Source organism: Sorex araneus, chromosome X, assembly GCF_027595985.1.
Source record: "Sorex araneus isolate mSorAra2 chromosome X, mSorAra2.pri, whole genome shotgun sequence".
Taxonomy (NCBI): Eukaryota; Metazoa; Chordata; class Mammalia; order Eulipotyphla; family Soricidae; genus Sorex; species Sorex araneus.
This window is the reverse complement of record NC_073313.1, coordinates 242,606,560-242,624,161: the sequence shown is the minus strand read 5'-3', so window position 1 is coordinate 242,624,161 and position 17,602 is coordinate 242,606,560. Positions and strand designations below refer to the sequence as shown.

The window sequence follows — 17,602 nt, the reverse complement described above, 5'->3', positions numbered from 1 at the left end:
GGAGATGCTAACTATATCTTTCAATGTACCAATTAACCTTTCAGTTTTATCTATGCAGTTTCTGAGGTTTGCTACCTTATTCTTAAGCTCCTTTACATCTCTCTCAAGTAAACTTATTTTTAAAAATTAGGCTCTATTCAAATTTATTGATATCATAGTTATCCTTAAGACTTATTAAGGTAAATAACAGATGTCTGATGTCAGTGGGGATCCAGCTGATCTTTTGTTGTTCTCTGTTATCACCTTTGAGTTAGTTTTCTCATTGTCCTGGTGCTACATTCACCAGTGACCAAAGTTTGGATGGGCTACTATCTGTTTGTGTTCAAATAATACTTTTTTAGGTGCATACCAGTGACAAGCAGATAGCTGGTGGGGTCTGACCCCAGTCACTATGGCAGATGTGCCATTTTAATGACAGGAAGTTGTGTTGTTAGGTTGACTGAAGTCTTAGCCCCTGAGGGTTTCCAATTGGATTTTGAGTGTGCGAAGTAGTAGAGTTTGTTGATTTGGGATTATCTAGGCAGCATGTATGGGGTGAGGCCTTTATAACTGGGCAGAGTTGAAGTCCTTTGGCACAGACTAATAGAGAGTTCTAGAGGGAAGTCCAGCTTGGGTCAGGGGTGGGGGTGAATATTTCAGCTTCTGAAAAACAGTAACCTGTGCTAGGCTGGGGTCAGTGGTGGTGGCAGAGCCAAGGTTCTTCTGGTATATAGCTATAGAAAGGCCTAACAAGAAATTCTGTAATGCGAGCTGTCAACCAACTTCCAAAGGAACTGTGTCTGTGCCTCTTGAAGGTCTTTTATAAGCTAAATACAATTAAATTTTAAAAAATACATTGAGTCAGTCTCTGTTCCCAGCATCCTCTGAGGCCCAGCTTCTTTTTTTTTCTTTCATCGGGTCTTTATTTTTTTATGTATTTTTTTATTCTTTAATTAGTGAATCACCATGAGGGTACATATACAGATTCACACATGTTAGAACTTGTTTTTCCTTCATACAATGTTCACAAACACATCCCTCCACCAGTGCTCATTCTCCATCACCAATAAACCCAGTATCCCTCCCCCCCATCCCATCTCCCCCCACCCCACCCTGCCTCTGTGGCAGGGTACTCCCTTTTTTATCTCTCTCTCTCCAGTTGGGTGTTGTGGTTTGCAATAGGGGTATTGAGTGGCTATTGTGTTCATTCTCTAGTCTACTTTCAGCGCACAACTCTCTTCCCGGGCGGGATCTCCAACCACATTTTACTTGGTGTCCCCTTCTCTATCTGAGCTGTCTTTCCCCTCAGCATGTGAGACCAGCTTCCAAGCCATGGAGCCAACATACTGGTACTTATTTCTACTATTCTTGGACATTAGTCTCCTATTCTGTTATTTTATATTCCACAGATGAGTGCAATCTTTCTATGTCTGTCTCTCTCTTTCTGACTCATTTCACTTAGCATGATACTTTCCATGTTGATCCACTTATATGCAAAGTTCATGACTTCATTTTTTCTTACGGCTGCATAGTATTCCATTGTATAGATGTACCAGAGTTTCTTTAACCAGTCATCTGTTCTCAGGCACTCAGGTTTTTTCCAGATTCTGGCTATTGTAAACAGTGCCGTGATAAACATATAAGTGCAGATGTCATTTCGACTATACTTTTTTGCTTCTTCGGGGTATATTCCCAGAAGTGGTATTGCTGGGTCAAATGGGAGCTCAATTTCTAATTTTCTGCGAAGCGTCCATATTGTTTTCCAGAAGGGCTGAACCAGTCAGCATTCCCACCAGCAGTGTAGAAGAGAGGCCCAGCTTTTTTCAAAGCTAGGCCCTAAAAACCTTACCTCTCTTTCCATCCCCGTTCCCCTATGGTATCTCAGTCTCGGTGTCCACCCAAGCTTCTTGCAATACCATCTTTTAGCCTGGGGTGCTGCCATCTTCTAGGTGAGAAGAGGAGCCATTATATTTCATTTCCCCTTGGTATGCTACAGAGACTTGAAAGCATACTGTCATCACACAGACTCCAGTCTCTGGCCCCTAATATCTTTAGTAGTCTGGCTCCTCCAGCAGCCAGGAAGTCCACCTCTATTTTGCCCAATTCTCTGAACCCCAATTGCATCTGAGCCTCCATACAGTCTAAACCATGCAGCAATGACAAATCTACTCATCACATCCCACACTGCACACATGTAACCCTTCTATGCCAAATCCACAGACACAGGGTAGCTTTGATTGCTGTCAGAGACTTTATGCATTTAATGCCTCATTCCTAACTCTCAACATATCCTATAGAAAAGCCCTCATATTGTAGTGGTATAATAGTTAGAAATCATAGTGCCTTAAAATGCTACCAGAGTAGAGGCAATACTGATGGTATTGAAAGTAGAACTATAATCTACAGCATGTGTCAAAATTACAAACCAGAAACAGCAAAAGGTTACTGGGAGAGAATAAGCAGGGAAAAGAAAGAGCAACATTCAGCCTAATTCATCAGAGAACTTTCATGGAAGTGAGCTTCAAAGACTCACTCTCAGGGAACAGCAGACGGAGTAGAGAAGACATGTAAAAGCCTACCAAACTCAGTAAATGAAGATAATAGCCTACAACAATACCCTCAGAGTACGGCAAACATAGTGGGGAGCCATATAGAAGCCCGCTGAGCTCAATGAAGGTAATAGCCTGGAAGACTGTTTCAGAACCAACTAGCTCTGTTACCTTTAAGATAACAACTTTAGAGACAACATAATGAGGATGTCGAATCAGCTCAAAGAACAAATTGTACTGGTACAAGAAAATATGAGAGTGCAAGTGAGAAAACAACAATCAGAAGTGACATAACTGAAGAATATAGTAGGTGAAATGAAAAACTCAGTGGAAGGCCTCCAAAGTAGAGTAACAATTGATGAGGAAAAAATTGGGTAAACTCCAAATGAGATACAGGAAACCTCTTAAGAACAGCAGAAGGTGAAGAAAGTTTGAAAATAAATGAACAATACATCAAAGAATAGAGGGATAGTTCAGGAGAACAGTATAAGAATTATCAGTCTTGTGGAACAAGAAGGCATGACTAGTCAATGCAATCACATGGATTCATATACAAAAGATCCAAATGATCCCAGTCAAAATAGATGCCCTCCTCCAAAAAAAGTTCCACGATACATTGTAATCAGAGTGACAAAGCCAAAGAAAGAGACAGGGTATTGAAAGCAAGACCAGAGAAGGAAATCACATTTAATATTAACCCCATAAGATTCACAGCACATCTATTAAATGAGATGCTAAAAACTAGATAGAATAGTGAAATATAATTAAAAGCATCATGTTTGGTCCATTACCTACTTTCGGCACATATCTCCCATCATAACTGGTTCCTCCACCCATCATTTTCTTAGTGATCCCTTCTCTATTCCATCTGCCTTTCCCCCTCTGCTCATGAAGCAGTCTTCCAGCTATGGGGCAATCCTCCTGCCCTTGTATCTACTGTCCTTGGGGGTCAGCCTCATGTGATGTTATTATACTCCACAATGAGTGCAGGCCTTCTATGTCTGTCCCTCTCTTTCTGACTTATTTCACTTAGCATGATACTCTCCATGTCTATCCATTTATAAGCAAATTTCATGACTTCATCTCTCCTAACAGCTGCATAGTATTCCATTGTGTAGATATACCAAAGTTTCTTTAACCAGTTATCTGTTCTAGGGCACTTGGGTTGTTTCCAGATTTTGGCTATTGTGAACAGTGCTGCAGTGAACATATAGGTACAGATGTAATTTCTACTGTGCTTTTTTGCATCCTTGGGATATATTCCCAGAAGTGGTATTGTGGGGTATATGGAAGTTCAATTTCTAATTTTTGAATGACTATCCATATTGTTTTCCAGAAAGGCTGGACCAGTAAACATTCCCACCAACAGTAAAAAAGCATCCCTTTTCCTCCACATCCACACCAGCACTGGTTGCTTTTGTTCTTTTGAATGTGTGCCAGTTTCTGTGGTGTGAAATGATATCTCATTGTTGTTTTGCATCTCCCTGATGACTAGTGATGTGGAGCATTTTTTCATGTGCCTTTTTCATTTCTTCTCCTCATTTTTTATGGGGCTGGAGGTTTTTTTCTTATACAATTTTTCTAGTGTCTTATATATCCTGGATATTAATCCCTTAAGCTATACTATCATTCATGTTTGAAGACATGACACCCAATTTAATGGTCAAGCAAAAACTTTCTAATTTCAACCAGTTTTGTTGGAAGCATTAAAAGGGCTTTTTTAAAAGCAAGACAAACTAAACAAACAGACATAACTACTACAAATTGATGGCAGTTAATTCCTTTATGTAACTTATTTTCTTCATCAATAGTCTAAATTTATTATTATTGAATACACCAAGTTGCAAGCTAGATCAGAAAAACAAACCCAATATTCTGCCTACAAGAGACACATGTGAAGAGTAAGGATGAATATGGACTCAAAAATCAAAGGCTGAAAAACAATGTTACAGGCAGACAATCCCTTTAAAAAGACTGGGGTGGCCATGCTTATATAAGACAACATAGACTTTAAATAGAGAAAGACTGTAAATGACAGGAATGATCATTTCTTAATGATCAAGGGGTCAGTATATCAATAAGAACTCATATTCCTAAGCATTAAAGAACATAATGCTGGGCCTTCAAAGTATTTAAAACAAGATCCAATAGAACTGAAAGAAAATATTGACAGCAACACAGAATCACCACAGGATAGATCAACTAGGCAAATGCTCATCAGAAACCACAGGCCTTGAAGGAAGAAATGAAAAATATGGGCCAAATATCCATATGGGGCAATTCATCCCCCAGAAGTTGAATGCACATTCCACTCCAGTGTATCTGGAATAGTCTCCAAGATAGACCACATGCTGGGTCACAAAACATATTTCCATGAAATCAAAAAGATAGAAATATAAATGATCCTCAGACCACAATGCATTGAAAATGGAAATTAACTACAAGCATAAATGGAAAATTCAAACACTCAAAACTCAAACATTTATCACTGAAAAATTAGTGGGTGAAAGAGGAAATCAGAAAAAAATTTAAATGTTCCTGGAAACAAACAAGAAAGAAGGTATGAGTTCCCAGATCATGTAATACACAGCAAAAGCAATGTTAAGAGGGAAGTTAATAGCAATGCAGCATTCATTAGGAAGCAAAAAAGGGCCCAAATAAATAATCTAATAGTACAGCTTAAGCTGCTAGAAAAAGACCAACAAAGGAATCCGCAGCAACAGAAGGAAGGAAATAATAAATCTTAGAGCAGAAAACAATGGAATGGAAACAAAAAAAATTCCAGAGTTCAGTGAAACAAAGGCCTTGTTCTTTGAAAGAATAAACCAGATTTTCAAACCATTAGGCTGACTCACAAAGAGAGAAAAGCTCTAATAAACCTAATCTGAAATGAAAGGGGAGATGTGAGTATAGTGACCACAGAATTCAAAGGATAACCAGGGATTTCTATGCAATGAAATTGGCCAACTTAGAAGAAATGAATAGATTTTTGGACTCATAACCTTATTAGGCTGAACCAAGGTTCCTTAACAGAATGATAGTTATCAAGGAAATAGAAATGTTAAATTAAAAATATCCCCCCCCCAAACAAAACCCAGGGACTCAGATGGGTTTTAAAGTGAGTTCTTCCAAACCTCTAAAGAAGACCTACTTACATCCTTTTCAATATCTTCCAGAAAATCTGAAAAATAGGAACTTTCTCAGGCAGTTTTTGTGAGGTAGATATTATTCTTATGATTTAAAAAAACAGAGACACTATTGAAAGAAAACTATAGATTGATATAGCTGGTGGATTTGGATTCTTAACAAAGCATTAACAAACCTAACCCAACAGTACATTAAAAATATCATATTCCATGATGAAGTAGGATTTATTCCAGGGATGCAAGGATGATTTATTATAAGCAAGTTAATCAGTGCAACATGTCTTATAAATATAGAGAATCATAAGTCATAACTGTAATTCATATAATCTTAATATAATCCATATGATCAGATCAATAGGTGCAGAGAAAACATTTGGCAAGATCCAATACCCATTTATGGGAAACAACAACAAAAACAAAAACAACCAAAAACTGTCAATAGCGGGGCATGGAGAGATAGTACAGTGAATAGAGCACTTGCCTTGCTCACAGCTGACCCAAATTCAATTCAGGTGCCCATGTGGTTCCCTAAGTCCCACATTCCACCAGTTGTGATCCCTGAGCCAGTAGTAAGCCCCAAGCACAGCTGGGTGCAAAAAACTATCAATAAATAGGGATAGAAGGAACTTTTCTCAATATAGTTGAAGCTCTTTAATCTGAACTCACAGCTAACTTTATACTACATAGTGAAAAATTAAAAACTTTCTCTGTCAAGCACAAGACAAGGTTGTTCACTATCACCATTATTCTACATAGTATTGGAAGTTCTTGCCATTACAATTAAGTTATCCAGATTGTAAATAAAAGAAGTCAAATTATCCCTGTTTGCAGATGACATGAAAAGTAAGATGTACTTAGAAAACCCTAGAGACTCTACCAAAAAAAAAATCCCCTTATTTCTATGGTAAAGGTCTTTTGCATCTTTTATAAGATTATTTTCTAGGTACTTGATGGTTTTGGACACCATTTTTAATGGAGTGTACTCTGTGATCGCTTTCTTTTCTAGTTTATTATTTTCACATAGGGATGCAATGGATTTTGTGTGTTGATTTTTTTTTTTAGCCTGCTGCTTTGCTGTAGTAGTTGATACTTTGTTTCTGGTGTTTTTTAGCGAACTCTTTGGGATCTTTTAAGAATAGTCTTCTTTTTAAATTTTTATTGTTGTTGTTGAATCACCCTAAGATACAGTTACAGAATTCAGGGCTGGGAGGAATGGAGACTTTACTGGTGCCCGCTCGAGCAAATCGATGAACAACGAGATGACAGTGATACAGTGACAGTGATATTTTCTTCTTGTTTTTGGTTTCTGATTAGAGATTTGTTGTTAGTTTGATGTTTTTTCCCTTGAATTTTAGATTCTGCTTTTCTCTTGCTGTTTATAAGATCCAGTTCTTTTTGGGGTCTTGATTTGATTAAATCATATTTTAGTCTTGTTCTATTTGGATGTACTTGTGTATTTTGGGGGACTCATGAATTTGTGCACAGGTCTCCCTCTAATGACTTTGGGAAGTTTTCTTCTATTATATCTTCCACTAGTCTTCTGTTTTCTCTCTCAGGTATTCCAGTGATTAGAAGATTGTACCTCTTTATGTTATCCATTAAATATTTTCTATTTTCTTCCAGTTTTAAAAGTTGCCTTACTATTGCCTTTTTTGTGTTTGTGATACAAGCTTTTATTTAGTCTTTAAGCTCACTGATAGAGTCTTTCGCATTCTAAATTCTTCTGTAACTTGTTCCTGTATTTTTAAAATTTTCTTTCAATGCAGCTTTAATATTTTACATTAGTTTTTCTTGGAGTTTAGTTTGTAGTGTATTTTCTTTGTAGTTTATTTTCTCTTCCAGAGCTTCTTTCTTTCCTCAATCATGATAATGATAGTTGTTCTGAGATTCTCCTTAAATGGTATTAAAGTTTTTAATAGACTTGAGGGCACTCCTGGACTTTTGTTCCCTTGTGCCCTAGAAGCTAATTTCCTTGGATTTTTCCCATTGGTCTTTTTTTATTTATTGGTAACCATAAAAATGCAGGTACAGCCAGCCAGTGGACACCCAGGATTCAAGGGTTCCATTGCTAGAAACTAGACTTGGATAGGTAGTACTCAATAGGATAGGTAGAACAGAAAAAAAGTTATGGGTGGTGTGTCCCTTTTGAAACCATTAAAAAAGGATAGTTACTGGGATGAGCTGAATTTGCAGTGAATGTGGTTTTCTAGCAGGAAAGAGGGTATATAAAGATGTGAAGATGGTAGACAATAAATATGTCCCTATATGATGGGGAAAACAGCACTGAGTTAAGAGCATTCCCAGGTCACCTGGTGAGCTCAGAGGACGTGGACAGATTACATGTTAAGCTGGGCACTCCTGTTGGGGTGGGGAGAAATTGGCACTAACCTCTATGAGTTGGGGAAAAAAATCTGAGAGTGTTTCCAGAACCTCTGGTGGGCCCAAAGAAAGACCTGAAGTACATTTCTTTGTAGTGTATTTCATATTTAATATTGTTAATATGTACAGCCACAAAACTTAACACATTTACAGATTGCACTACGATAACCATTATAGTTATTAACTAGATTTTATTGAAATTTTAAGCCATTTTCTTCATGTGTCTCAATATGCCTTTATTTCCTCCTTGGTCCTCAGTGATTTTTGTTAATAGTTGCATTCCCTCAGCACTTTGAAGATCTGTTTCATCGTTTTATTTATTCCGATGAGTAGTATCAAATACATTTATATTGATAGTTTTCTCTGTGTAATTGTTTTTGCTTTGTAAATATTCTGCCTTCTGATAACTAAGATTTTCTTGTTTGATATCCTACAATTTTTATGAATAGAGTTTATGTGTGTGTGTGTGTTTGTGTGTTTGTGTCTGTTTGTTTGGGTCACACCGAATGATACTCAGGGCTTATTTGTGGCTCTACACTCAAGGATCACACCTGGTCATGCTTATGGGACTGTATGAGTTGCCACAGATTGAAACAGGTCAGATGCATGCAAGCAAGCACCTTACCTGAAGTACTACCTCTCCAGTCTTACAATTATGGATTTATCTTGTTGATTTAAAAATAAATAAATTCTCAAATACATATTTCTAATGCTACAATTCTCTGAATTGTAGTTTGTACTCCAAGATATTGATCCTACTAATCACTTATTTTATATTACTATAATTTCACCATTTCTGGAATTCCATATAGATTAAAAGTGTGTAGTCTTTTATATCTGATGACTTTTACTTTGCATGTTTTAGAAATTTGTGTACACTAGAGATATTATTATAGGTTTGGTTCCAGACCACTACAATAAAGTGACTATCACTGAGTCATTTGGATTATTTTGGTTGCTAGTACATATACAAATTAGATAAAGGATAGTTCAACAGTATGAGCACATGCTTATCATGCAGCAAGCCCAGTGTTTGATCTCTGGCACTGTATAGTCCCTTGACATTGTCAAGTGCACCCCCTGAACACATATCCTGGAGTAGTCCCTGAGCACTGCTAGGTATTGCCACAAAATTTAGAAATTACATATGATACACAAAGTGAATGTATACTTTTGTAAAATTACACTAACATTGATAGATTCGGTTTAGCAGCCACAGCCTTCAGTTACAAATAAAACCAAACACAGTGAAGCAAGGTATGCGTAAAGCAGTTTGTTCCTGTTTATTACTGTGTACAGTTTCATTGAATGAATATAGCATAATTTTAATCACCTGTTTGTCAGAAATTCAGTTATTTGAATTTTAGGTGAATAACATGCATTTGTGCCTTTCTGCAGGCACTCTTTTTAGACTTCACATTTAATCTGAAGCTTTATATCTTTCATTTTGAGCATCCTCTCTGCTATTATCAAATATTTCAGCTCTGGCCTATTTTTCCTGTTCTCTTTTTTCTCTAAATCCAAATAGTTTGAGAGAGTCAAAAAAATTAAGAGTACAAGTTTAATTCATTTAAATGGTCCCAGTTGGTTGGGTTGGAGTCAGATGGTCCCAGTTGCAAAAGTTTTGATTGTATTGGTTTTAACAAATAAAATTTTAGAGTTTCTTTACCATCCTGTTTGCTTTCCTATGCCAAAAATGACTTTTTCACTTTCCTTTAATTTATTGTCTTTATACTCTGCCAAAACATCATCATGCGTACTGGCTTTTACTTTATAGTCATGTTCTTAATGGATGAAATTTCTAATTGGATCTTTTTTAAAACCTGTTTAAATCCTAAAATCTAGAAATTCAGTACCTTGCAAAGTGGGCGTAACTGCTTCTTACTTTATATGAAATAAATTGAAAAAAACCTTGAGCAGTAAGTAATAATGGCAAGATTAACATAGAACAAAGGTATGATGCCCTGCAAAACCTTTGAACCAATAAAATTACACTGCAGTGGTAGGGTAGACTAAGGATTTAAATTTTTCATCAGAATTCAATTGCTGAGGCAGTGATATCTCAGTGAGGTAAGTGCATGCATGTTTTGAGTGCGGAAGGCATGGGTTTGATCTTAGCAACGCACAGTGTCCCCCAAACACTGCCAGGAGTGACCTGTCAGGCCAGATTCAGGAGTCACCCCTAGTGCATATCTCCAACTGCCAAGTGCTTTAATAAAGCACTAAAATCAGGTAAAGGGAAGAGGGAGGAGTATGGAGGTGGAATTGAACAGATATATTTATATACATATCTTTTGAGAATGTCTCAAAAAACTATAGATATGTTTTTTGTCAGAAGAAACAGTATGAAATCAGGTCATTGATTTCTGAGTTTCTGAGTGAGTTTTACTTACAAAGAAACTATGAATCTAGTTGTAAGGAGCCTTTACTGTTCAGAATTATGACCTAAACCTTTGAACTGGTCAGCTTTTTTATTTCTCAACGAAAACAAAAGCATCTATTAGTACCACCAAGGAACTTAATAGAAAAGGAAATAGCATTCAGGGAATAAGAGGATCAATAGGGGAAAAAATAAGAACACATCTAGGGTAAGGAACTCTCACAATATTTCTCCAGGAGAATTTAATAATTTCGACTAGTTACTATTGTATATTTTCATTCTTTCCAAATGGGAGAGTTTATTATGACAATATAGTCTTTGTCTCAGCATTGCCTAGTGGGAGGAGTGGGGCATGTGTTTTAAATTATTTATTATTATTTAAAATTGTATTTAATCACTCTGAATTATAAAGTTATTCATGATTTGGTTCAGGCATATAATGTTCCAACACCAGTCTCTTCACCATTTTCTACTTCCCTCTATCAAATTCCCTAGTTTCCTCCCACCCACCAACCTGTCTCCATGACAAGCACTAAATATGTATATACATATACTAAATAAGTACATATAAACCACTTATATATACATAGAAATACATATGCATATGTATATATGTGGTTTATATATGTATTTCATATATATGTTTCATGCATAATGCTTCGCTACCATTTCCTCCTCCCAGTTAATAACTTCCCTCCATCACTGTTATAGTGTTCTCTTCCATGTCCTATTCTCCACCCCTGCTACCACATAGCATTTAAAAATCATATTAATTTTATGGAAACTTTATTTTAAGTTATGCTATCAAAATACATTATTTTCTCAGGGCCAGAGAGTAGTATAGTGGACAAGGTAATTCCCTTACATGCGGTCAACATGATACCTAGAGCATAGATACAGGAGTAAGCCCTGAGCACAGCAGGATGTGGTATTCAAAAATAAACAAAAGAAATCCCAGTCTCTAAAAATATTGTATAGTTTTTAATTTTCTTAGGAATTAATCAAGATGATTAATTGTCTTTGAGCACCTTGGTTGAGTTACTGTCATAGTGAATAGGGAGAACAACAATTTCTTTGCTCTTCTAATTTCTTGAGTTATAAGAAAGTATTGAAAAAAAATTTTCAAGAGAAAAAAAGAAAAAATGATATGTATTCAGTATTTCTGTTTAATGTACTGTGAAAGGAAAATAAACCACTTTTCCCTTATAAGATATAAAGAGAAGAAGAGATTGAGAGGTGCACTTTCTAAAATATTCTGTTTAAACAAAGTCCTAGCTAATGCCACTGGTAAAAACATATAAACACAGATGATAAATCTACTAGTAAATATACAAGTTTTAAGTCTTTAACCTATCATTTGCACCTTTGTCACACTCTTGTTCCAAGTTTTGCTTAAATTGTTTTAAGAGAAGAAAGCAGATATTAACAACATCCATTCCTTGTTCTCAGAAAAATCTTGTTAACAAATTGTTACAGTTAGGACAGTAGCTTCTCTTCTGAGAGGGGAAAATAGTTTTTCTTGTATTCCTTGACTACATTACATTCAATTGTTTTGTTTCTTTATAAATATGGTCTTCAGTATTTTCAATTTGGACCGAAGAGATAGCACAGGAAGTAAGGAATTTGCCTTGCATGTGACTGATTTCTGCTTTGAATACGAGTACTGCATATAATCCCCTGAACACTATTGGGTATAGTTTCAAAACAGTCCAATTTTTTTTGTTTCATTTTGAAAGATGTATGCTTCTTAATATTTGTTATATTTTAATATAGGAATCGTAGCCACATTAAACATTTAAAACCTTTCCAACCATAGGACATTCGCACTGTTGCACTGTCATCCTGTTCATCAATTTGCTCCAGTGGACAGCAGTAATGTCTCCATTTTGAGACTTCACTGTCTCAAAATGGAGACATATTTTGGCATATCGAATATGTTACAGGTAGCTTGCCAGGCTCTGCCGTACGGGTGGGATACTCTCCGTAGCTTGCCAGGCTCTCCAAGAGAGACGGAGGAATTGAACCCAGGAAGCCACGTGCAAGGCAACTGCCCTACCTACCTGCTGTGCTATTGTTCCAGTCTGATAGGACATTATTAAGCATTTTTCAAAAATAAGGTTATTTTTACTTATTATTATATGTATGTATTATACTTTGCTGCGAGAAATGTGATAGAAAGCATAGGTAGAAAAGAATTTGTAAGAGCTATGAATCTATTAAGAACCTCTGGTTCCTTTATTTCTACACTGCAAATCGGCACCAGTCCTTGGACCAGCAGTTGAAGAACACTGGTTTAGCCTATTTTATTTTATATATATGTGTATGTATACATATATATGCATATACATGTGTGTTATATATACATGCATGTGTATATATATGTATATATATGTGTATGTGTATAGAAAGGGATAGATAGATGAACAAGGAGAAAGAGAGAGAGAGAGAGAGAGAGAGAGATCATTGCCAGTCACAACCCTGGCAACCTGGCAGCATCAGGATTATTACAATTAAGACTCCTTATTAAAATGCTCTGAAAGAATTACAATTAAGTTAGATCATTTAATGTTTGTAAGAGTGATAGTTGTGTGGAAGAGCCTGGCAAGCTCCCTGTGGCATATTCGATATGCCAAATACAGTATCAATAACAGGTCTCATTCCCCTGACCCTGAAAAGGGTCTCCAATTGTTGGGAAAAACGAGTAAGGAGAGGCTGCTAAAATCTCAGGGCTAGCATGAATGGAGACGTTACTGGCGCTCGCTCAAGTATATCGATGAACAACTGATGACAGTGATACAGTGATGCAGTGAAGATTAATAGTTTAATTTATAGAATTGGTAGTTTTCAAATATAAAATTATAATGCTAGTGTCTAAAACATCAGAAGATCAGGGCTAGGGAAATAGCTCAAAGGGAGCCTCAAGTTTGATCCCAGGCACTGCATGATCCCCTTGCACCTCTGAGAGTAAGCCAAGCAATGTCTTGCTGGTAATATTAGCCCTTAGTCTCTACTTGGTGTGATCCAAAAACTGTGTGTGTATGTACATATGTGTGTACATATGTGTATGTATGTGTATATATATATCAAAAGATTACATAGGAAATGTTTTTAATTTTCTGAAATGTTTATATTTTGCATATAATAAACTTTAATTTTAAATGTTCTGTGAATAATAATAAAACAAATAATAAGTCATGTATATAACATATGAAAATATTATAAGCCTAACTAATCAGTCACACATGTTATTTTAGCTGTGCAGGTTTAAAATCAGCAGTTTTTGACAAAGTTAACTTGTACTTTTAAGGCTTCATTTTGTGATTTCCCAGGATAATAAGAATTACAGTTTCAAATGCACTGTAACATTAAGGGCAACTAGCAGTCAATTTATTTTTATTTCAACTCTTTAATTGCTGTTTGCCTAGGAGATAGTGAGCTTAGAAGAATGTCAACTTCCAAAAGACATTTTGAAAAAACAAATACAGTTTGCAGACCAAGAAGCTTCTTTAAACACTACAGGGAATCCTCAGATTTCCCAAGAGAGTCAAGATCCTTTACCAGAACAAGATTTTGAAATGTCACCAAGTAGCCCAACACTACTACTTCGCAACATAGAGAAACAGGTAATGTAAGAACATGAGTGTATAACATGATTGGTCTCAATTATAATGTTGATATAATTAAGGTTAATATAATACATGTAGTATTACTGTATACCTGTTTTGTTTGTCTTTCACTTATGCCAAGGTTGAAAATTTATTTTGTAACAAAATTACTCATCATTGGGCTTTTGTTCACAGGGAAAATGATCCAAATAGTTGTTTAATTTATTAATATTACAGATTTCTTAATGAAAGGTAATATTGGTTCTTTAATAAAATGATACATAAAAGTGAAGCTAGATATACTCTATGCAAATTACTTCAATTTCAAGTTAGTTTTTGGTATTTAGGTCCTATTCTGGATAATTCCAGAATTTTATTTTATCCTGTTTCTATCCTGCAAAATTAAACCATTTATTTGATTTAGATTTGGGTGGTTTGGGAATAAACCTGATATTCTAGGAGTTTTAGAAATATTTAGTAGAAGTTTCAAATCAATGATAGCAGAGCATTAACCAAGCATAGATTCTTCCTTAGTGTAGTCCTATGACAATGACCATGTTGCTCCATGAAAGTGGACTTTCAAGAATAGAATTTTGTTCATTTCCAATAGGATTGCCAGGGTTATTTTAGGTAAGGGAACAACCACAAGTTGTTATCCTGAAATTGATGGATTTAACCTTAGGAAAAACAGAAAAAAAATGCACAAAAGGGGCAATAGCTATTACTTATCAATGTTGTTGGTAGGTTGCCGATGAATAAGTCATTGCTTTTGCTTTCATAGGAGAATTTTTAATCAATATTTGTTACTGAAGACAGTTAAGGGGTGATTTGTGACAACCCTGATAATATACATATATATATACACATATATATGTGTATATGTATACACATATATATGTATATGTATATATATGTATATGTGTGTATGTGTATATATATATATATATATATAGGCTTTGGGGGCCACATCCAGCAATGTTCAGGTGTTACTTGTGGCTCTGCACTCAGGAATCAATCCTGCTGGTACTCGAGGGACCATATGGAATGCAGGCTATCGAACCAAGGTCAGAGGTGTGCAAGGCAAACACCCTACCTGCTGTTCTGGCCCTTAAGTATATTTTTTTGAAAGCTCTTTTGTTAGTATTCACTGACCAGAGTGGAACTTGAATACAGATCAGGTAATCCTTTGATTTGATTTGCTGATTTTGTTATAAGAATACATTATTAAATAGTAATTATTCACTTGTCTCAAGTCATTAATGAGCTTGCAGTTAAAAGACACTGTTGAATTAGAGGCTAGGAACAGTTTTTAAAAATAACATTGACTCATGGTATTAATGCCTTTTTTAATCATTCGGTAATTTGCTCATACATTAAAAGGTAATTTTGTTTTAGAATTTGATGTCACTATCATCCCATTGCTCATCGATTTGTTTGAGCGGGCACCAGTAACGTCTCTAATAGAGACTTATTGTTACTGTTTTTGGCATATCCAATACACACGGGTAGCTTGCCAGGCTCTGCCGTGCGGGCTAGATACTCTCAGTAGCCTGCCAGGCTCTCCGAGAGGGGCGGAGGAATCGAACACAGGTCGGCCGTGTGAAAGGTGAAAGCCCAACCGCTGTGCTATTAAAATAAATTTTACACTAGTGCATTCATATTAGAAATCTTGCTTATAAATGTTGAGTATTTTGTCTTAAAATCTAAAAAAAAATAGGTAATAGATTACAGGATTATATATGTCTTAGGGATACAGCTTCACACTACAAAATATGTATTTTGTATTTCAAAGTTGATACTAGTTTTTGGTTTAAAGTTCAAACTATGTTTCTTAATTTTGCTTTGTTTTAATTCTTACTGTTTCCTTTGTATCCAACTGTGAATTTGGGCTTAAATATTTCATTCAATTACACTGAAATAGTTATTGGAGTGAAGCTAGGGATTTGTTTTCATGCTCTTCTTCTGGGCTAATTATTCACACACACTTGATCAGTGATCTCCAATGACTTAAAATATTTCAGATGCTAATTTTGGAGGTAGGTGACAGTATGTCAATGTTTCAGATTAGAAATGAAATTAATCCATAAAGACTTTTGCAACACTAAAAAAATGCTTAAATTGTTTTGTATTAGTTATTTTGAAAGTAAACTTTAAAAACTATGTGGCAATTTTAAAATAAAGTATTTTTAAAATTTAATTATTTAATTAATTAATAGTTTTGCTTTGTGGGTCACACCCAGCATTGCAAAGGGGTTACTCCTGGCTCATGCACTCAGGAATTACTCCTGGAAGTGCTCAGGGGACCATATGGGATGCTGGGAATCGAACCTGGGTTGGCCACATGCAAGGCAAATGCCCTACCCACTGTGCTATCGTTCCAGCCCCAAAGTATTATTTTTAAAAAACATGAAATGTTTTAGGATCTTTTTCATGAATGACTGTTTAATTTCTTCTAATATTAGATTAACTAAAATATTACTAAAGATTGTATTCTTTAGTAATTTTCAAGAGCATGATGTATTTTTTTTTTTTTTTTTTGCTTTCTGGGTCACACCCGACAATGCACAGGGGTTACTCCTGGCTCTGCACTCAGGATTACCCCTGGCAGTACTCAGGGGACCATATGGGATGCTGGGAATCGAACCCGGCTTGGCCGTATGCAAGGCAAACACCCTACCTGCTGTGCTATTGCTCTAGTCCATGTTCTTTTTATATAGACAAAAAATTATAAAATACGGGGGCCAGAGCGATAGCACAGTGGGTAGGGTGTGTGCCTTACACTCGGCTGACCAAGGTTCGATCCTTGGCATCCCATATGGTCTCCCCAGCACCGCCAGGAGTAATTGCTCAGTGCATGAGCCAGGAGTAACCCCTGTGTATTGCTGGGTGTGACCCAAAATGCAAAAAAAAAAAAATTATAAAATGCTGCAATTTCCTGCAGTGAACATTAATCACATGTGTAATGAAAATGGTTGTCATTCTTGGATAGAAATGTACTGTTTTAATTTGGGGGGCTATGTTAAATTTTGAGAATAATTTTATATGTATTACATATTTTAAGTTATAGTACCTTTAATTATTAGGATAAAGATCAGTAAATATTTAATATAACTAAAAAACTGAATTGAATTAGGAAAAATATTGTGAAATAGCATGGCATTGAGTTCAAACCTAAGTATTATTCCTAACACTATCTCTTATCAGGTTTATGATAATTGACCAAGCTGCTAAATCTTTCTTTGCTCCAATTTCTGCAACTGTACATTGCTATAACTATAGTAATATTAGTAACTATTCAAAATTTATTTTGCATATTTTAAACATTAATAATATTGTTAGTACCTAATATAGTACCTGGAACTTAACAGTAGATATTAATAACTTATGGCTTTGCTTGTTTTATTAATTTGTCTGACTCAAAATATGTTATTTTAAATTATTTTAGAAGATGGGAATGAGTAAAGAAATTATAATGAAGAGAATATAGAAAAAGGTTTTTATTTTTTGTAATGTATATTTTTATACATTGCAAAATTTATAAAAAATAAATTTTTATTTATTGCA

The 17,602-nt window shown here is 35.5% G+C and overlaps 1 protein-coding gene across 4 annotated transcripts in view; it reads left to right on the top strand.

Moving 5' to 3' along the window:
• The window catches only part of KANSL1L (KAT8 regulatory NSL complex subunit 1 like), a 131,794-nt gene that overhangs the window by 51,968 nt on the left and 62,224 nt on the right, over positions 1-17,602 (top strand). For all 4 annotated transcript variants that reach the window (XM_055120484.1, XM_055120485.1, XM_004601324.2 and 1 more), the window contains one exon: positions 13,859-14,056. In XM_055120484.1, coding sequence (XP_054976459.1) covers positions 13,859-14,056 — 198 coding nt within the window. The remainder of the gene's footprint in view (positions 1-13,858; positions 14,057-17,602) is intronic.